At 44.7% G+C, this 22895-nt stretch overlaps 1 protein-coding gene across 2 annotated transcripts; it reads right to left on the reverse strand.

The window, feature by feature from the left end:
* Window positions 1–764: 764 nt before the first annotated feature.
* On the reverse strand, window positions 765–22624 carry LOC136484191 (ABC transporter G family member 1-like). 2 transcript variants are annotated; one of them, XM_066481412.1, is made up of 8 exons: window positions 21988–22624; window positions 9484–9563; window positions 3559–4023; window positions 3354–3440; window positions 3132–3260; window positions 2754–2945; window positions 2528–2671; window positions 765–2265 (listed from the first exon to the last, which is right to left on the reverse strand). In XM_066481412.1, the coding sequence occupies exons 1-8, from the start codon at window positions 22466–22468 to the stop codon at window positions 1636–1638; spliced, it is 2208 nt and encodes a 735-aa protein (XP_066337509.1). In that variant the 5' UTR covers window positions 22469–22624; the 3' UTR covers window positions 765–1635. The 2 variants fall into 2 exon arrangements, with proteins under 2 accessions (XP_066337509.1, XP_066337510.1); XM_066481413.1 differs by having other exon boundaries at window positions 782–2265; window positions 2585–2671; window positions 21988–22622.
* Window positions 22625–22895: the final 271 nt, after the last annotated feature.

Consider the following 22895-nt stretch of genomic DNA (forward strand, 5'->3'; position numbering starts at 1 on the left):
GCTTCTTTGCCGAGTGTCACAGCGCAGACACTAGGTAAAGAAGCCATTTTAGTCCCAGAATACACAGATTTTTACCACGTGTCTGATTTGCCGAGTGTATTTTTCATGGCACTCGGCAAATACCCTTTTTGCCGAGTGTAACACTCGGCAAAGGTACCACATATAATCAGTTTATTTGGTTCGGTCACAGCCACGTACCACATTCAAATAAACATCACATCAATCACACATAGTTCACAATAAGCATCACATGTAGTTCATATAGATATATCGACAACACATAAATATAAATAAACTTCAGAATCACTAGTAGGTTCATTCACAACCACAAATAGTCACAAGTAGTCATAGGTAAACCACAAATGCAAATGCAAATAAAATCACAAGTAGTCACTTAGGCCACGGGTTCCACTGCGACCACGCTGGGTCATGAGGCTCATTCGATGCAGTAAGCTCTTTCCGGCGACGTGTTCATCCTCATCTCTCGGCCGAGATATATATATGTCGTAGAGGTGGTAAAGTTTTCTTTGGTTAACATCACGGGATACCATGACGGAGCTCAGTAAATATATATAGCATACCATCCATTTTAAGATGGCATAGCGAGACAACCAAAGCATTATTTGCAGTTTATACAATTAGGCCAGTAAAGTGATTCAAGAATGGGAAAAATGAAAGACATAATTAGTGATCAATGCAAGTAAATTGATTGCACGAAATCTATGACATTATTCATTTTATATGAACGGATACGAGTTACACAATTGTTTTATAATAAATTAAAGATACACCAGCAATTTCGAAAGTGTTTGTTTAGTAATGTGTTGCGCGTTACATATATAAGGTTAGGTGTACACATATATATGTTTATGACCAGGAGTTGCACCAAACATAGACATTGATATATAGCGACGTATGCCCATATGCTTTGGTCCTCAGCAAATAGAAGTTAGCATACATACCACCCACAGTGGCAGTTTACTCTGGACATACAAGTAAATCACCTTGGGGCCGCTTGGATTGTAGTGGAAATGTTAGCCGCAGCTAGTTTAAGCGTGTTTGACATTGGAACTATCGCTATGTTTTTGGTTGTCTAGTTGGTGAACTAATAAACAATAGCTACGAACTTACTTCAGGGCTTGAGGTGGATTGACCTTGGAACCTACACCAGGCCTCAGTTGCCCGGCCGTCGCTTTTATTGTGTTCAAGTTTTTCCACTGTGATCATGTGAGTGTGTGTGCATTCGCACGCATGCAGTAAGCTCTTTGCCGGCGACGTGTTCATCCTCATCTCACGGGCGAGCTATATATATGTCATAGAGGTGGTAAAGTTTTCTTTGTGTAACATCATGGGATACCATGACGGGAGCTCAATAGCATACCATCCATTTTAAGATGGCATAGCGAGACAACCAAAGCATTATTTGCAGTTTATACAATTAGGCCAGTAAAGTGATTCAAGAGAATGGGAAAAATGAAAGACATAATCTCGAGATGTGCCGGCACAGTCTCTCGGAGGTGCTCAGGGGGTAGGGTTTGCGTATGTGTGTTTATAGGGGTGAGTGTGCATGCGTGTTGAGCGTCTGCGTCTGTACTTGTGTAATTCGTAAAAAAAAATATATATAAAAGGCAACTACTATCTAACACATCCACGTTTGCCTCCCATTTTTTGTCGAATTTCCTCAGTAATCTTGACGATGGCGAAGAATATCATCCTGTATATCACCATCATTCCACAAAGGATGGCAAGGTTTACCCATTTCGAGTACCCCAATTCCACCTGCAATTTATCCTTGAGAACCTGAATGCCACTGATGGTGACATTAGACTCAATCAGCTGATCACTTGGGAAAGACAGCCCCATGAACTCGTTCTTGTAGAGTCCTTGCACTGCGTACTTGTGGAAGGACATGTAGTAGCAAGGGTACTTCCATATGGGCTTTGGGAGGTCATTAGGAAGGCGGAAGAAGCCACCAGTGAGCATCATCACCCCCTGCACTCCAGCTCCAATGATGATCCCCATTAGGAAGTCCGGAACAATCGCGGCGATAACCATCATCATGCTCTCAACTAGAAGGCAACATATGCAAACGACCATGACGAAATAGATAAAGTGATCCACGCCTTTTGTTAGTCCGGTGAGATAGTATAGCATTGCGCCGGGTAATACAGCAATGACGGACAGGTACGGAGTAGCTGATATGGTGTTTGAAATCACAAATTCTGACACGCCGTAGTGGCCACTCAGCCTCTCCTTTCTGAAGACCTGAAACAAGTATGGAAATGGTAGTAGTTAAAAATATGCACGAAATTGAGGTCAATAAAACCGGCCGTCAGCAATAATGTGGTAATACAAAATTGAACTTACTTTTCACTAGCTTGAACTAATTGGTTTAGAAATTAAATGGAAAATATAGCATTTCATATTGGAAAATAAAACCCCAATAGTTTATATATGGTTCCTCTACTTGCTAGAATACCTTTCTTCTAATTTGAGTAAAATTAATTACATCGTAGTAATATATAACCTTGAATAAATTTGACTTGAGCAAGAAAGGCCACTTTTGGATGGGTGAAGAATCAACCTTTACGTCTTCTACAAAAGACGGGAATCCTCCAATAGCCATGAAAGTTAAAAGTGCAATTGTATACATTATTACTTCACATCGACTCTGCAAAATCCGAGAAATTATCACTGTTACAGATACAAAATATATACAACCCTAACTAAATCATGTTAACCAGTTTAATTACCTGGATAGAACTGTAGCTATAGCCAACTTGGTAGAAGATAGTGCCTAGACATACGCCAATGCCCATATAGATGGCCAAACGCATCCAGTAGTATCCTATGTCCCTGTGCATGTTCAAGAATGATCTCCTTGTGAGCACAAGGAGCTTTGTGGCGAAGCTTGCTTGTTCCCTCCTCCTAAATGAAGCTCCATCCTGTAATATATATATATGTATAGGACACATCTTATTAGAGAAGTAATTAAGGACTAAGGAGCGAGTAACAATTATTGTTTATGCAGTCAAAATATCCTTAGATTGGTCAATTATACATTTCTCATTGCTCTTTGCAGTCAGTGCGGTATTCTCGTTTCCAGTAGTGGGTACGGGTGCTCAACTTACCATGTTTTTCATTTCAACTATTTGTTCTGTCGTTTTCTCTAAATAACTGGAGGATCCGTATGCAGTCGCCAAGATGTCTATTGCTTCAGCTGCTGTTTTTCTTTTAGCTTTAGAGCTCTCCACGGTTTCCTATATAATATAAAATGGTATTATCAGATAAATGAAATGTGAAGTTGCACTGAATATGTAATTAATAAGTCATAAATGAGTACATATATATACCTCATCAAAGTCTTTGTTGATTGTTCTTAGGAAGTGATCCGACGGGCTTCTCAGGTGTGGACATGGAAAGCCGTTCAGAGTAAAGAACTGCATGCATGCAACGAACGACGAGCACAAGTCAGCAGCTGCCATGACAATTCGCTATTTCAGATGGCCCGAAGAAGAAGAAAAAGAAGACGAAGCAGGGGCAGGGTACGACGATCACCTCGGTGGCATCAGAGGTGGTCCCAAAGAAGACCGTCCTGCCGGCGGCGAGCAAGCAGAGGCCGTGGAAGAGCTCGAAGACGTCGCCGCTGGGCTGGTGCACGGCGGCGACGACCGTCATGCCGTCGCGGGCGGCGACGCGGGCGATGTGGCTCATGACGTGGTAGGAGGCGGCGCTGTCGAGGCCGCTGGTGGGCTCGTCGAGGAAGAGCAGGCGCGGCCGCGTGAGCATCTCGATGCAGATGCTCAGCCGCTTCCGCTGCCCGCCGCTGATACCCTTGGTGATCCGGCCGCCGATGCGCGTGTCCATGGCGTCGGCGAGCCCCATCTCCCGGATCAGCCTCTCTGCGTGCGACCGCTTCTCCGGCAACGGCATCGTGTCCGGCAGCTGCAGCTGCGCCGAGTAATACACGGCCTCGCGCACGGACAGCGTCGACATCAGCACGTTGTCTTGGGTAACGTATGCCTTTGTTGTACATATACAGTTTTATAAATTCAAAAGGTTAACATGTAAGTCCGGATTGAATGAAATATATATGTACTGAATATAATTGAACTGATCCAGTAGGAGTATGAGCTAATTAAGTGAATGCATGACAATACAAGGGAACAGAAAACCACCGACTTCATGAAAAAGATTGCAATCAGTGTCTATAGGAAAACTTTTTTTAGAGGAAGGAAATTTTATTCATGCTTATGTAAAAAGTTTTGATACAACCGTCTTATCTTACTATTACTAATTAGAGGCCCCAACAGAGACACCATGTTAATTCCCACCAGACGCGCTAGAAAAAAATAAATCCTACAAATTCTCACAATAATAAAAAATACATAAAGTAACCCCCTAATTTTGCATCTAAATTACACACCGCTGTCATTACGCAAGATAATATGTCATTATGAAACACAATTCAAATAACCCCTCAAATTTGCATCTATATTACACACACCTTTATCATTATGAAACATAATTCCAAATAACCCCGTAAGATTGCATTTAAATTACCCATCTTTACTATATGACCCTGTACGATTGCATTGAAATAACCCCGTAAGATAATTTCAAATAGCCCTCTAACTTTATATCTAAATTACTCACAGCTACAATTATGAAAGATATAACTTAAAATACCCATATTGCTTTTATAACTTCCGCTTCCTTATCATTATAAAAGAAAATGCAAAATAACCTCCTAAGATTGCATTCAACCTACCCATAAATGTCATTATGAAAAATAAATATTCGTATGTACCTCAAACATTTTAAAAAATAAACAAAAAAATATGTCAAATCTACATGTAAATACTAATATATGTTGTTGTAGAAAACATAATATTATTCAAAAATATGGTGTGTGTGGAAAATATACATTTAACAAATGACATAGCAATAACGCTGACTATTGACTGCAATTTATATTAAGACTCCATGGTAATAAATTTCAATTATATTAAATATACATTTTAACATTTTAATGCAACCGTAACGAATTTATATGTCAATATAGTAGATAGCAATTTAGCCTAGAATCTACACTTTTTTAGATAAAATAAAAAAATATATGTTATGGTAATAAATTAACCTCAGGACAACCGATCTTAAAATACCAATATATCTATCGTGAGACATGCAATTAATAAACGGGACTCCAAATCTCACAAAAGTCTCTAAAAAATACTGCCACAGGCAAAAAGAAAAAGACATCCAGACTACTAACTATTCTATCTTAGTGTTTGGAACTTTGGATCCTATGGTCTAAAGTTTAGCAACTAAACTTTAGACCACTTTAGCTTTTAAGGCTCCAAACAAGAGGTCTAAAATGTGTTGTCCGAAATTTAGCCGATCTCACAAAAAATGCATACACATGTGAGCTAAGTAGTCTAAAGTTTTAGTCCTTAACTTTAGCCAACTAAAGTTTAGAACATTGGATCCAAAACGTCCCTGATATATATGGTCTACAAGCAAACACCATCAGGGCTTGAACGACACATTGATGCACCACACCGTCACACGTGACCTTCAAAAGCAGAAACTACAATGATATTGCCAAGATCAACAAGGTAATCTACCAACTCCTTTCTTCTACATGTAACTTTTTCATTAATACTACTTCGATTAATATATCAATCCAATTATTGTCGCATCACACATCTATTGATCATACATAGCACAAAACTACATTGTAGAACATCATGCCAACCTAAGAAGTCATCTATATCAACAAGATGATTCTAAAAGAAGTGGCACAACCTCTGACCACGATGGAAACATAATCATGCACCACCTCCCTTTAAACAACGCAATAAATACATATCAAATAAATTGAAACATGTAATGGCGATATGTCAAGGAAGTTGGAGCATTGACTTAATTATGTCGATGAAGCCATTCACAAGCAAAAGTTCAGAAACCAACAAATGACAAACCAAATATCTATGAAATGGACTTCCCCATTAACCTAAAAAATTTCATCAGAAAAATCAAAGGAAAACAACAATTTATGAAAACAATTGAAGGTACGGATCTCAATATTCAAGACTCAATCATGTTATTAATTTTTATTTGCAGGTCCGCATATGAACTAACATTTCAATATTGTTATCCACACAATTCAATTCCTAAAGAGGGACATCCAACATGTCCATATACTGCACGGAGTTAGCCATACTGGGACACAAAACAAAGGAAAATAAAACACCAAGCATTGGAATCAAAGTAATGTTAGATCATTAGTTGTGCCACGACGATCCCTCTCAGACATGCCAATGCCAACTCTATACACATGTGTAAATCTGGAAGTCTAGATTCAAATAAAAGTTAGTTATATGAAGAATTTTTTATTAGTTAATATATATTAAATAGGGTTTTCTATTGCTTATCTAAAGTTACCCCGTGCAGAAGCACGAGTTGATGGACTAAAATATTATATCATATAAATATATAAATATTGGTAATTTAATTTTAAGCACTCTATGATATATAAAATAATACTACACATATAATCATGTGATATAACAAATTCAACATGTCCAGTGCCGCGGTGCAAGTTGAGTTTCAACTTAACATGTGGAAAACAATACTACTTGGACCTAAACTCTCTTTAATAATAAAACAACTTTTTGAATAAAAGATTTAAAAAACTAGAGTTTTTACTTAACAACTGGACAAATTTGCAACAACTCCATTGAAAGTTGAAAGCCAAACTATAAATTCATGAAGTCACAAAAAGAGATGCAACAAGAGTTTATATATCTTAAGATTATGTTTCAACTAAATACATATGATTCAAGAAAAAGATAAATACTATAAATTCTATCTAGATGTCCCGAATGGAGCCTCCAAATTAATCCTGTCAAGACTCAATAGAAAAACAATATATAGATCCTAAAAAATCTCACAAAACTCAGAAACATCTAACCATCAATTTAGTATAACCTAATCAACATTGATAATAATAGCTCTCGAAAATATTTTATTTTCTAAATAATTACCCTCCATTGCTATTGCGAAAAACAACATGATCTAAAGTAGACCTAAATTTACATCTAATTACATGTGTCCTCCTATTAGGATAGATATTTTACGTAACCTAATTTTCATCTTATTATTAGAAAAATTAAGTATCCCCTTGAATCTACATATAAATTGTCAAAATCTTCTACTAAAAATGTTTAACCACAGAGCATATATATGTTTCAATATTGCCCACTTCTATCAATATTAAATATATTAATTTGATTAAAGTAAGCATACGTGTGTGTCACACAAGCATACGTGAGCAATATCTTATGTTTCATTACATAAAAAAATATTTCCTTAACAAGTCATATACTAATTATACTAAAAAATTGTTTAACCCTATTAGTAACTATGACATATAATTTATATAGGTTGTTACATTAGATATATTTATATATTTTAAATAAAATGTTTGACACATCTATATTGGTGATATAACTATAACTTCACATGTAGTTCTTTGATAGTTAAATTCAATCATCTTAAGAAGTGTGGGAGACCACTGGTTACTATATTTTTTTGACCCTATAAGATTACTTTAGAGTAAAAATCGATCATTATAAGGCTTAAGTATTAAAATTCTATTGAGGCTAGCATTGTGACCAACATCTGAGATCTCGCTTCATGCTCCATCAATTATGTTAAGCGATATGGCGCATGATTCAAATTATTGGTTATGGTAATATAGTATTTATGAATGTACTCTATGACCTAAAATTCTTATTCTAAAAAGTGCTAAAAAGAGAGTTAACAAAAAAATACAAGCACAATAGTTTTAGCTTAACTTGACGATAAAAATAATCTGTAGTAATCAATAAGAATAAAATTTGATCAAAATTTAGATTCATGACTTTGCAAGATACATGATGCAACAATAACCACCATAGTTAATGGTAAGGTTTCAAAGTAATTGTGTATTTAAAATATACAAAGGTACCATGTAAAGAAAAAATAACAATATGAATGAAAAAATTTAAAGATCAGCTCTTGCCTAAAAGTATTAATAAGTTAATGATAATTGGATATAAACTACGAGTATCTTTTATGTTAGAAAATAAACAAAGACAAAAACATAAATTTAATATAAGTAATTCTTTATTCGTCATATGTATTAAACAATAACTAATAGTTATATCTCCTAAAATTCTAGCCCGTGCGCACGGGTTGATGGACTAGTTCATATAATTATTAGGCAAATTTTGCTCACCTTCTCATGCGGTATTTCCTAATACAACCATACATGCCAGTAACTCTTAAATTTGTCCAGTACCACTACGAAATTTTATATATTTTCTCATACACATCGCAAACATTAAAATAATCATTTATTCAACAACATATAAAGAGATGAGGTATAAAATGTCTCTTTTGTCCTCCACTTTACCTTCTTCTTCCTCTCTACCTTGTCTACACCCGCCAAAGATATGCTAGAGCAACCCCGTCTCTCTGCTCCTGGAGGTCGATGACAGAGCCATGGAGAGCATGAGCTAAGGTGCTAAAATGGTGGTATATACGATGCTTGGGTTGAAGCTTTGTTGTTGGCATGGAGACCCATGCATAGCCTAGAGGTGCCGCCTTGGGGTTTTGCCATCGAGCAAGGAAAAGGCCACCAGCGCACAGAGCAGAGGCATGGCGACCCACACATGGGCTAGAGCTCAACAGTGAGTGGGATGGAGGTGTCGTAGAGAACCCTAGGCCAGTAAGTGGGGTGGAGGACGTTGGCTGGTGGAGCATCGGCGTAGTAACCCGCACATAGGGTTGAGATCAACGACGAGTAGGGTGGAGCAGCAACAGGGGGATGGACAGGTGAGTGGTGCGGCAGACGCTGGCACACCGAGCACAAGCACAGTGACCCACGAATAAGAAAGAGCTCGAAGGCAAGCAGGGCAAACCGTGGCTGTGGGGGCTCGGTCACAGCAAGGAGCAGAGCTCGCCAATGCATGGCCAACAACGTGGGAGTTAGAAGTGCGGCACGCCGCTGCTAGCGCGAAGATGAGTAGCCACGACATCCGGCCACTAGCACCATGGGGAGAGGGCGCCATTAGGAGAAAAGGTAGATAAAGGAAGAAGATAGAATGGAGGGTAAAAGGGACATTTCATATCTCGCATCTCTCGTGATGGTAGATAAATGGTTATTTTAGTGGTTGAGATGTCCACGAACACACACACACACACACATATATATATATATATATATATATATATATATATATATATATATATATATATATATATATATATATATATATATATATATATATATGTTTTCATAATGGTGCTGGACAAATTAAAAAGTTGGTGGTGTATACTATATAAGAATGATGTCCTTAAGCAAAATTTGTGTTACAATTATTGCAGCCTCTGCAATCATCAGTGTTTATGAGAAAGAGGTTGATTTTGTCTTACCGAGGTTCCATAGGCAAGCTTCTCCTGGCGGCCATTAATTAAAATCAGCCCTGTTTTATTCATGCCTGGTCCTAACCTTCCTGCAGTGAAATGGTAATAACGACAAGAGTTACACAAAGTAACGAAAATCCAAGTGTCGAGTGGCTTCCATTTTCGTTCATCCAATATACTCTCATTAAAAATAATATTGGCATTGCACCATACTCCCATATTAATGAGGAAATACAATAAATAAATAATGAAAAGAGGGATAGAAAGCGGCATCCGTCTATTTTCCCAACACAAATACTCCCATATGCATGATTATAGGCCTATTTGGATCACAAACTAAACTTTAGCTGACTAAATTTAGCTGTTATGGATTCAAACGGTCTAGCTAAAAGACTAACTAAGGTTTAGCTGTTTCAACCCAGCTAAAATCAGCTAAAGTTGAGCTGGGTCTATTAACCGGAGGATCCAAACACCTCAACTAAAAGTTTATTAGATACAATTTTTAGTTGGCTAAAGTTTAGCTATGAAATTTTAGGTAGCTAAACTTTAGTTGGTGGATCCAAACATGTCATTGGAAGGACTATTCCAATCATCAATTAAAACTGTTTGGTGGAGAATCTAGACTGGATCCCCATAACAGATTATGGTCTCTGCAAACTAATTAAAAGCACACCCTGTTATGGACAGTTCATCAGGCCCCCGTGATGAATGCGAAATGGCAGGCCAAAGGCTGATCAACCAATAAGTATAAGCTGCCCGGAAGAATCAGGCCACCGTCCACGTATACATGGACCTGATAGATAAACCTAGTGCTCCGCACTTCTATGTTACTTTTCTTGTAAGTTTACTTTTGCATTAGGAATATGATCAGCATCCATTTTAGTGGCTAGAATATGCTTGAGCAAGTAGAAAAGTAGAAAATGCTCTCTGCTCCTGGCCCATAAAAGTAGGGGCAGTGCCATTGTACAAACAAGCCATTGCATTTCCAATTCCAACAAGCTGCTAAGGCCAAGCTGCCCTCTGACTTTCCCAAATCCGATCTAAATTTGAGATCTATCTTGTGGTTCCAAGGGCTAACAACTGGTATCGGAGCCGGAGTTCTTGAGAGTCCGGTGAGCAGCCATGTCCATTGCCAGTGAGATCGAGAGAGCGCGCACCGCCGCTCCGCTGGTGGTGCAGCAGCTGCAGGAGCCGACGATCGCGCGATGCGCCTTGCTACCACAGAGGCAGCGGCTACGGCTGCGGCAGCGGTCGAGATGGCTAGGCACGCGGTGGCTACGGCTCAAGTCGCGGCGGCCGCGGCTGCAGTGCTGCGCGTCGAGATTGAGCAGGAGCTAGTCGGCGGGTCGCGAAGCCCAGCAGAGCGTCGTCTTCAGTTGCCGTCACCAGAACAACACCATGGATGCCACGGCCGCTCGCCGGTGGTGCAGCCGATGGTTGAGACCATCTACCGCGACTCCAGAACGGGGACGCCATTGCCGATGCTCACGACGACCAACTACCATGAGTGCAGCCTATTCATGATGGTCAAGATGCAGGTGTGGCAGATCTGGGACATGGTCGAGTTCGGGGATGTCGAGCTCCACGACGATCAGCGAGTGCTGGAGGCGTTGTGCGCCACCATGTTGCCAAAGATCGGCGCCTCCCTCGCCAACAAGGCAACAGCAAAGGAGGTCTATGACTCCATCGCCACTGCACGCCTCGACGATCACCGGATCCGTCGAGCGACGCTGCAGCGACTTCGATAGGAGTAGGAAGGCCTTGCCTTTAACCTTGGTGATGAGGTCGAGGACTTTGCCTTTCACCTTTCTAGCCTGAAGGAGCAGATGGCGCGCAACGGCGACCATGACATCACCGACACTCGCGTGGTGTGGGGGGTATGACCCCGGGTACCCATGGCAGACCACATGGGCTGCACCCTCAGGGGTGGCCCAGCCCACAAGACAAAGCCTTGCGGGGCACGACTCTGGTCGACACCTTCTGCAAGGCATCTGGAAGATATCCTAAAGATACTATGAGATTTGTTAGGATATGTATGATCTCAAGATTCCTGTAATCAGTTATTACTTTTCGGTTATCTCTCAGATCTAACCGACTTGTAACCCTGCTCCCCAGACTATATAAGGCGGGCAGGGACCCCCTCCAAACTCACGCAATATCATACGGTAGCTAATACAAACCAACAAACCACATGAATAGGGTATTACGTCATACTGACAGCATGAACCTGTCTAACTCGTGTGTCTCTGTTGCCTTCTAGTTCTTGATCTCACGCTCCCCTTCCGATCAATCAACCTTCATGGGATACCCCTTGGAGGACTGTCGACGATATTCTATCGACAGTTGGTGCACCAGGTAGGGGTGTGCGCTTGATCCATGGCGAGCCAGATGGACCTCAAATCAACAGCGCGTTCTCGTCATCAATCTCATGGAGATCCATGCCAGTCCACATGACGATTCATCACCGGCTACATCAGCCCCTGCGACTACAGATCCGATCTCGGAACCACCTCCGAGGTCACCTTCATCAACAACACGCCGCCCACTTCCTCGCTACCAGAAGAGGCAGATCAACAACGACGATCTGATCATATCCATCGATCGGGTCGGTCTAAAGCTCGCCGATTGCCTCTCCATCGCCGAATCAGCTCTGGACACTTTGGTTCAGCGCTGACCACCCTCCGTTCCAGATCTATCAGAGGCTGCTTGGGAAACTCCAGGGGTTATGGACCAACCCTTCAGGTTCACCAACGTCGCCGCCACCTTCCAAGATGCCCTATGGGGCAAATTCATCAACCAGGTTGAAGACGTCCATCCTCTCGCCGACCAGATAACGCCATACACCATCGACCAGTCATTCTGTCTAAAGCTAAGTTATGCTTTAATATTTTTCTAAATATTCTCCAATCTTCGTCAATCGCCATGATGTTTCTCTGAGTTGTTTTCTCCATGTTTGCTCTCCAAACGATTTTTCGAACCCCCGAACAGTCTTGTTGATGCTCAGACGCCTCCAGAGACGGCCCTGTCTTCGGCTCCTCCCTACACGTGCACGAGCATCTGCCCTCTGCATTATGGGTGGTTGGCAACAGCTCCTTAGCGACCCTTGTTCCTCCTACACGTGCACGGGCTCCGCGCTCCGCGCTCCGCGTTATGGTTAACAGGCTAGCAAGGGCTAGAGACTCAGCTACACACTAACTGTTCAGCGGTTTATATTAAATACATCTTCGCTCCAACTGATCACCAAGCTACATACGCTATTTTTTTCTCTAGAGTTCATATATTTTTACATCATGTACTACCCGTTCTACATGTTTGTATTGCAGGTTAATCGTCTAGGTTATCGGATCAACTGGTGCTCGGGCTTCTCCACCGATCAACTGGTCGGACCGCTTGGTTCATGGACTCCGTCGCCGACCAGTTGATCGGACTGTTCGCCGGTCGCTTCTACTCAATGCTCACTTCACCGCCGACCAGTTGACCAGACTATTTGTCACTCGTGCTTCATTGCCAGCTACGCCGAGGACTTCTTAGCGCTCGGTTTCTTTGTGCTCGAGGAGTAAGTGGGCACACTTCACTGCACGGACGTCGCTAGCTACACTAGGGACTCCTCGGTGCTTGGACCTCACCAGCTTCACCTGGGACTACTCGGTGCTCAAACATCACCGCCTATGTCGGGGATTCCTCGGTGCTCGATCATCGCCAGCGGCGCCGGGGACTCCTCGGTGCTCGGACATCGCAATCTTCGCCAGGGACTCCTTGGTGCTCAGACCTCGCCAGCTTCGCTTGGAACTCCTCAGTGCTCGAACATCGGCACCTATGCCGGGGATTCCTTGATGCTCGGTCATCGCCAGCAGCGACAGGGACTCCTCGCTCCTCGGCGCTCAGACATCGCCAGCTTCGCTGGAGACTCCTCGGTGCTCAGACATCGCCGCCTACGCCAGGGACTCCTCGGTGCTCGGTCATCGCCAGCGACGCCGGGGACTCCTCGCTCATCGGTGCTTGGACATCGCCAACGACGCCGGGGACTCCTTGCTCCTCGATGCTCGGAAATCACTAGTGACGTCGGGGACTCCCCGCTCCTTGGTGCTCGGTCATCGCCAGCGATGCTGGGGACTCCTTGCTCCTTGGTGCTCGGACATCGCCAGCGACACCGAGGACTCCTCGCTCCTTGGTGCTCGGTCATCGCCAGCGACACTAGGAACTCCTCACTACTCGGACGTCGCTAGCTAAGCCGGGAACTCCTCACCGCTCGGACGTCGCCAGCTGTGCCGAAGACTCCTCAGTGCTTGGACCTTGCCAGCGATGCTAGGGACTCCTTGTTCCTCGGTGCTCGATCATCGCCAGCTTTGCCGGGGACTCCTTGGTGCTTAGACCTCGCCAGCTTCGCCTGGGACTCCTCAGTGCTCGTACATCGCCACCTACGCCGAGGATTCCTCGGTGCTCGGTCATCGCCAGCGGCACCGGGGACGCCTTGCTCCTCGGGGCTCGGACATCACCAGCTTCGCTGGGGACTCCTCGGTGCTCGGACATCACCGCCTACGTTGGGGACTCCTCGGTGCTCGGTCATCGCCAGTGACGCCGGGGACTCCTCGCTCCTCGGTGCTCGGATATCACCAGCGATGCCGGGGACTCCTCGCTCCTCGGTGCTCAGAAATCGCTAGCGACGTCGGGGACTCCCTGCTCCTCGGTGCTCGGTCATCGCTAGGGACGCCGAGGACTCCTCGCTCCTCGGTGCTCGATCATTGTTAGCGATGCTGGGAACTCCTCACTACTCGGACGTCGCCAGCTGCGTCGAGGACTCCTCGGTGGTCGGACATCGCCAGCTACGTCGGGAACTCCTCGCTGCTCGGACGTCGCCAGCTGCGCCGAAGACTCCTCGGTGCTCGGACCTCGCCAGCGATGCTGGGGACTCCTCGCTCCTCGGTGCTCGGTCATCGCCAGCGACGCCGGGGACTCCTCGCTTCTCAGTGCTCGGTCATCGCCAGCGACATCGGGGACTCCTCGCTCCTCGATGCTCGGACATCGCCAGCGACGCTGGGGACTCCCTTGCTACTCGAATCTTGCTACGTCTTGTCGGTGTGCTATCAAGCTGCTCCGTGCTGTTCGGATAAGGGTGCTGATCTTGGGCAGCACGTCTGGGGTCTTGATACGCACATGTCAGACAACGTCAGCAAGCTTTTAGACTTCTTTTCCTTTGACCCTGCTACAAGATTCATTCTTCATCTTCCAACAGGCTCGAGGACTAAGTGGGCACACTTCACCTTGCGGTGAATGTGCTTTTTCTCATCTTGTGGCTACACCCGGCGACTGGCTGCCTGCTCGGCTAGTCTTCTACTTTCTGACCCTGGCACCACGTGACTACATCACCTACTGTCAGGCTTGGGGACTAGCTGTGGGGGTATGGCCCCCGGTATCCACAAGACAAGACATGGGCCGCACCATCAGAGGTGGCCCAGCCGACAAGATCATGGCGTGCACGGCGCTGCTCGTCGTGCACTGCAAGATATTGTATAGTACCAAATAGGCTACTTTCCTTGTAACCCTGCCCCTCCAGAGTATATAAGGAGATGCAGGGGTCCCCTAGCGGACAAGATACATACATCTACACAACGATCGATACATCTCAATGCAATACATCAGAACATAGGATGTAGGTATTACATCATACTGATGGCCGAACCTATTTAAATCTTGTGTCTTGGTGCTTGTATTACCATCTCACTCACCTCTACGACAAATCTACCATCGTGGGATATCCCTCGGTGGACTACCGAGCATCTTTTGTCGACACGTGGTGGAGAAGCTCCTACGCTGCATCCCCAAGAAGTACTCCCAGATCATGCTGGCGATCGAGACGCTTCTCGATTTTGAGGTGCTCTCTAGCGAGGAGGTCACCGAGAGGATCAAGGCGGTGCAAGATCATGAGGAGGAGCCCCACACCGAGCCAAGTACCACCGGAGGCAAGTTGCTCTACACCGCCAAGCAGTGGCAGGCCTTCGAGAAGAAGAAGAAGGGCGAGGCTTCTGACACTGGTCCACCTAGGGAGCGTCGTCGGCAACCACGCGGCGGCAAGAAGAAGGAGAAGGACCTCATGCGTTGGCTAGTGCTGATGGCGGCACTACCGCCGAGCTCAAGGTGACCCGGGATGATACCTACCTCAACTATGGCAGTACCAACCATTGGGCCAAGGACTGCCACCTTCCTCCACATCGCGGTGGGTAGGCTCACATCACACAAGCAGAGGAGGGGGACCATGCATTGTTCTTGGTGCATTGGTGCGTTGAGCTACGGCAAGAAATAGGGGCGGAGGAGAAAGATTCAAGATTTCCCCTTCCCTCATCGGCCGGCTCTGCCCTGCTCCACCTCGACAAACCGCGCGCCCACGCCTTCCTCGGTCCTGGTCCCGGCCCTAGTGATGACACGATCGATGGCTGGTACCTCGACACTAGCGCCACCCTCCACATGACTGGTCGGCGTGAGTTCTTCTCCGACTGTGACTCTAGTATGAAAGGCTCCATCAAGTTCGGCGATGCCTCCACCGTCGAGATCAAGGCTTGGCTCGGTTGTCTTCACCACCAAGACTGGCGAGCACTGGTTGCTCACCGGTGTCTATGACATTCCCACACTGAGGAACTCCATCATTAGCTTGGGATAGCTGGATGAGAATGGCTCGTGCCTAGAGATCGAGCATGGGATACTACGCATCTAGGATCGCCATTGCCGACTTCTCACTAAGGTGAACAGAGGCACAAATTGCCTTTATGTTTTCCATGTGCAGGTGGCATAACCAGTGTGCCTTGTAGCCCGCCGTGATGACGATGTTTGGCGGTGGCATGAGCGATTCGGACACCTCAACTTCGAGGCCCTGGAGCTGCTCAGCAACAAGGAGATGGTGCGGAGCATGCCACGCATCGACCATGTGGAGCAATTTTGCGACACCTGCATCCTCACTAAGCAGCGGTGGCTCCCCTTTCCCTGCTAGGCCAGCTTCTACGCCAAGGAGAAGAAGGAGCTCATACACAGTGACATCTACGGCCCTGTGACACTGTCTACACCTGGAGGACGGCGCTACTTCCTCCTCCTTTGTCGATGACATGTCCTGCTACATGTGGGTAGACCTGATCGACACCAAGGCGGCAGCAGCGGACGCCATCAAGCTCCACCAAGCGGCTACCGAGAAGGAATGCGGCTGCAAGCTCCGGGTGCTACGCACAGACAATGGCGGCAAGTTCATGGCGGCTGAGTTCATGGCATACTACGCCAATGAGGGGATTCAGAGCCACTTCTCCACCCTATACACCCCATAGCAGAATGGCATCATCGAGCGCTGCAACCAGACGGTGGTGGCTACCGCCCGCGCCCTCCTCAAGCAGAGAGGGATGCCGGCGATCTATTGGGGAGAGGCGGTGATGACCGTTGTGCATCTGCTCAACCGCTTGCCGACCAAGGCGCTCGATGGCAAGATGTTGTATGAGGCCTGGCATGGGCGCAAGCTGGTGGTCGGCTACCTACGAGTGTTTGGCTGCCTGGCATTCGTCAAGGAGCTCAACCATGATGGCAAGCTTGACGATCAGAGTTCACCAGGGGTCTTCATCGGCAACACAGAGGGGGCTAAAGCCTACCATGTGTTCGACCCGGTGACACGGCGTGTCCAAGTGGCTCGCGACATCGTGTTAGACAAGGGCCACGGCTGGGTGTGGGACAAGATGGCTGATGATGGATCGGCGGTGGCTCTACATGACTTCACCATCGAGTACACGTGGGCTGGAGGAGCTGGGGGAGCGCAGAGTGCACCTCTCGGTGTCTCTGACCACATCACTAGCCTCTCCGACCACATCAACAGATCCGCCGCACTTGCCATCACCAAATCCGAAGGAGCTCTGAAACTGGTCGGCGGCGGTTGAAAGCTCATCAGCAACCCAGTTGACCACTCTAGCACCATTGTGGACCACATCGGCACCACAGCGGACCACACCAGCACCCACTCCGACCACCAGAAACTGTTCAGCGGCCATAGAAACTCCACCAGCAGCCGATCTGACCACACCATCTTTGTCTCCGACTACGGCATCTCCTACCTCGCCTACTGGTCGGCAGTGTGAGATCGAGTTTGCGACTCCACTGGAGGACGATGAAGACTGCCTGGACGCCTACTACCACAATGAGCCTCTATGGTACCGCACGATGGTGAACATCCTCGGCGACCAGTCTATTTCAGAGCAGGCAGAGCGGCTCTTCATCTGGCTGATATCCTCACCAAGTCGCTGGGAAAGTCCATGTTCCAAAAGATGAGGGAGAGGATTGGGCTATAGCAGATCACTTCCAGTGCTCGACATAAGGCTTAGGGGGGAGAATGATAGATAAGCCTAGTGCTCGGCACTTGTATCTTACTTTTTCTGCAAGTTTGTTTTTGCATTAAGAATATGCTCAGCATCCACTTTAGTGGCTAGGATATGCTTGAGCAAGTAGAAAAGTAGAAGATGCTCTCTGCCCCTTGCACATAAAAGCAGGGGCAGTGCTATTGTACAAACAAGCCATTGCATTTCCAATTCCAACAAGCGGCCAAGGCCAAGCTGCCCTCTGGCTTTTCCGGATCCGATCTGAATCTGAGATCCATCTCGTGGTTCCGAGGGCCAACAGGGCCGTCTTTCTTGAGGAAATAACTCATCTTGACATAAACATGAAAGCTATCTTGCCATGATTTTTCAGTTCTGTACTTGCATGGTTGAGCAGTTTGTATCTGTATCAGTTTCAAGTACTGTTTTTACTAGGGATTATAATCCTTGTCATTCATTAGAGGCAGGACATGGAACTTCCAGATTGTTTTCGCTAAAAAGCTGAAATCAAAATATCCCAAAGTTTTACTTTTTCAAAACAAAACACGCCTTGTTCTTTCCGAATGATTTTTTTTTCTCCATACTGCACTCGTACTAGCACTTGGAAGGAGGAGTATTTTGTGCTGATCCCATCATTTCAGTTACCGTTGACGACCCTCATTTGGTGCTTAGCGGATAATGTTATAATGACAGTTTGAGCACTTATACCCTTGCTTCCCTAATAAACCATGTTGAAAACATATAGGGGCGATAAGTGATATTGTTGGGGTTCCAGCTAACATGACACAGAAAGAAGGAAATTTGTGTAAATAATTGTGCTGCTATCAAGTAGGAAACTATGATTTTCATATGCCACACATTCATATAAGGACTTTTCATAGCTAGCACAATAAACATGCACGTGGACTTTTATTATTAGACTCGCAAATCATACTCGTCATGACCGCAATCAGTAGGTACGATATTAGTTGTTAGTTGTTACCCTACAGTAGTGCTTATACATTTACATACGAGGTGTTTGGTTTCAGGAATAGCTAGCCTTTTAGAGAAGTGAGAACTTGGTTCCAGCCTCTACAGCTGCACACAACCATAAGACTACAATCACAAAGAAGAATGATCAAAATTTATTGGGTCCCAGCTAACATGACAGATAGATTTATTTATTTTTTGCCTCAAATGGCAGATAGAAAATTGTGCTGGTATCAAGTAGAAAACTGTGATTTTCATATGCCTCACATCCAGATAACGACTTTGCATAACTGGCACAAGGATATGTGAACAACCACAAATAAACATGCACGTGTACTTTTATTAGACACACAAATCAAATACTGCTCATGACCACAATCAGTAGGAGTACAAAGTTATTCAGCTACTTAATTACTTCCCTCGATTCCAAATTATCTACACATAGTGCATAAAAAAAGTATTATCCTCTCCGTTCCAAATTATTAGTCATTCCAATTTTTTTTGGAGAGTCAAAACAACTCAAGTTTAACCATAGTTATAGAGAGAATTATAAAGATTTTATAACATCAGATAGGTATACATTGAAAAATATAATTAATGAAGAATCTAATAATAATACTTATTTGGTGTCATAAAGGATCAAAATTAGAGAAGAATGATCAAAATTAAAGCAAGTCTTTTATCTTTTCTTTCGAAAAAGGACCATGTAGGGTAGGGTGGTCCTTCACGTATGGTATGGTACTTGCGAGCAATGTTACTAATAATGTTTTGATTGGACTGAACTGAATGGGCCGGCCGGCATGTAGATTTCTGCTGAGCCTAACGTGAGTGCTCACTGAAACTGAATGAATGGTGTGGGATCCATGGGAAATTAATGCTGTCAATGCCAAGTTGTTGCGGAAGCGGAACCACCATTAATTTGGACGGCAGCGCGCCGAGATATGAATAGTGATGGCCAATGATTGCAACGTACTACTTCTGCTGCAATTTCTGAGATTTTGCAACCTCTACGTAAAACATCATTATCTAGGTTTATGTTAGTATTTTCCTTAGAGCACTCCCAATGTAGAAACCACTATAGTTTCTATGGACATTAATTGTACTGCCACCTAAATATTTTGCTGATGTGGCAAGGTAGTTATTGAAGAGAGAGAACAAAAATCATAGAAACCGGGTCTAAGTTAGAAACCATGTCTACACGAGAATCAAGACACGAAGGGATGTGATTGGTAGCGAATGGAGAGAGAGTGTATGTGATTGGATAAAAAATTATTCTGTAGAAACTATCCATTGGAACCATGGTTTCTATACATAGTGTCTATGAAAATTAATTGGTATAGAAACTATATGTAGTTTCTAGCATTGGGACTGCCCTTAGTTGTCCTGTTACTACTTTGGCATGGTATGGAGTGCAGTTTTAAGCAAGCAAGCTGTGTACTTCCCCACCTGTATGTGTGGGAGACCATTTGGAATGAAATATGTCCAAACGAAGGACCTCATATGTGTACTTATCTTGCATGGAACATTCAGTTTAAACTCCATTTCGTAAATTAGCACATGTCTGAGGAAGTTTAAAAAAAAATACAAGCAGACAAGGTTTATTTGCATATACGTCTGATACGAATGAGTTGCACCGCCTGTTATATAGGCCTTGTTTAGTTCCAAAAAGTTTTCCCAAAAAGTACTACAGTAGCCATCACATCGAATCTTGCGATACGTGCATGGAGCATTAAATGTAGACGAAAAAAACTAATTGCACAGTTTTGTTGGAAATCGCGAGACGAACGTTTTGAGCCTAATTAGTCCATGATTGAATACTAATTGCCAAATAAAAACGAAAGTGCTACGGTAGCAAAATCTCAAATTTCACCCAACTAAACACAGCCATACTACCTCTATCCCAAAAAAGATACACAAACTATGAATCTAGTTCTAGTCAAACTGTTATAAATTTAACAAAATTTATAGAAAATGATTACAACTTTTATAACTTCAAATAGATATATTATGAAAACATAACACATGACAAATTTGGCGATGCTTATTTAGTATGATAATTATCATTATTAGTTTATATAAATTTAGTAAAACTTAAACTTGTTTGACTTAACACCATTATTGATTTTTTGTAAGAGCAATGGCAGGAGCTTTGCCTGTCAATTAAGAAAGGAAAGCAATTAGGTCATGCTAGCCACATCAAACTTCTTGTGCTCTCTGTCACGGGGATCAGGAAGCTAGGCTGCATCTATATGTCTTCTTTGCCCCTTTGCGGTGGATGTCTAGAAGACGGTCTTATTACAAATATATGGAAAATCTAAGAATACAGTTACACACTCAGCCTTCTTCTTATAATTCCGTTGCAGATTGGTGGGTGACTTCATCAAGCAAGTGCCCAGATAGCAACGACGGGATTTGAATGTGGTTTCCATATACGTTATGTGAAACATTATATATATATATATATATAGGGAGAGTATATTCGGTAGCTAGCTATAGAATAAGTTATTTTGTAGCCACCTCCATTTATGATATTTTTATACTTAATTTACGATAAAGTGAATACATATTTACTATAATAATGTTACTATAACACATGGGGATATTTACCGTAATATTATAGTAAACCACTTAGTAAGGAGTTACTATAATCATGTAAATTAGCATAATAATTATCGTAACTCAAAATGGCAACAGAATAAGTTATTATATATATATATATATATATATAAAGTGGAAACTGTAAGTTTTCGAAAATGAAAACCTTAGCGCACATCCAACAACAACTTGTTAGTAGGAGGCTTGCACCAGATATAGAGTGTTTTGTTTTCATTAATTTTCCTTGGAGTGGGGCAATATATAGCTTAGAGACCGTTTAGTGGCCCTAATAGTCTTATATCTGTTATAGAATTGCATCTTTTCTGGGACGGAGGGCGTAAGTCGTAACATAATGTTTTATAATTAATTAGAAGAGGACTCCAACATGGCCCAAAACAGTAGTAGAGACATGATGTAATTAACTACTAGTCCACAATCCACATGTAGTAGTACGTATTATTGTTGATGCTTGTTTTTGGACTTCATCGAGAGTGCATGCGTAGGGGCACATAGATGACTTGAGAGTGGAACATGTTGTTGCTTTTTTAGGAGGACTCGGTACGAGATGAGATGAGACGACAGATGACGAGGTGACGAAGGGACAGACACGCACCTGCGAGGGTGTCGAGCAGCGTGGTCTTGCCGCCGCCGGAGGGGCCCATGATGGCCAGCACCTCCCCGGGCCGCGCGTGCCCGCTGATCCCGTCCAGGATCCTCACGTCCGGCGCCCCGCGCCGGCCGCCGGCCACTGTCACGCGCACGTCCTCCCACGTCAGGAATGCCCTGGGGTCGCCGCCAGCGCCGGCCTCTGCCGCCGACGATGGCACCACCACCGCCTGCAGCTCGCACCCCGATCGTCCGGGGACGACGCCGCAGGCTCTGTTGTCGCTGGCCGTGCCTCGGTGACGCCCGCGGCCGACCCATGCGAAGACGCCGCTCGCGAGCGACGACCACCAGCTGGTGCCCGTGCCGCCGCCTCGGCCGCCATGCTGATGATGGTTAGCGTCAGGCGTGCCGCCGCCCCAGCGCCATAGCGGCCGCCACGGGCTCGGCGTCGGCGCCCACCGCGGCAACGGCGACGGCGTGCCCGCCATGGCTACCGATCGAGCTGCAGGTCGCGTGTCCTTCCCACGCACGGCTCACCGCCCAGTCCACCAGACCACCACTGGAGGCCTTTGGCCTAGCGCGCTCCAATTAATAGGCAAGACGTACTGGTACTGGAGGAGGAGAAGACGAAGAGGCGACACGTAGCAGAGGAGCGAGATGTTGCTGTTCCGTGTTCCATTCCATTTGGCCGGGCGTGTATGGGAATGAAATGGAAAACGAGCAAGAAAGAAAAAACGACGGACAGACATAGGGTGATGGGAGTCAAGGGAGGTTGTTGTTAGCTACGGTCAGAGAGCAGTACATGCATTAAACATGTCCGAGTGCTCCATTCATTCATTCTCGAGTCTCGACCATGCTTGCATTGCATCGACTTGCAGAGATGCACATGGTACAGGATGCATGCATGCATGCATG

This window comes from Miscanthus floridulus, chromosome 9, assembly GCF_019320115.1.
Source record: "Miscanthus floridulus cultivar M001 chromosome 9, ASM1932011v1, whole genome shotgun sequence".
Taxonomy (NCBI): Eukaryota; Viridiplantae; Streptophyta; class Magnoliopsida; order Poales; family Poaceae; genus Miscanthus; species Miscanthus floridulus.

Bases quoted from the DNA above. Each gene is read 5' to 3' on its own strand.
- LOC136484191 (XM_066481412.1), bottom strand. From the start codon at position 22,468: ATGGCGGGCACGCCGTCGCCGTTGCCGCGGTGGGCGCCGACGCCGAGC. The intron at 4,024-9,483 runs GTAAGACAAAAT...TGTACAACAAAG, and splicing joins AGCTTGCCTATGGAACCTCG to GCATACGTTACCCAAGACAA. The intron at 2,672-2,753 runs GTAATTAAACTG...CGGATTTTGCAG, and splicing joins ATAGCTACAGTTCTATCCAG to AGTCGATGTGAAGTAATAAT.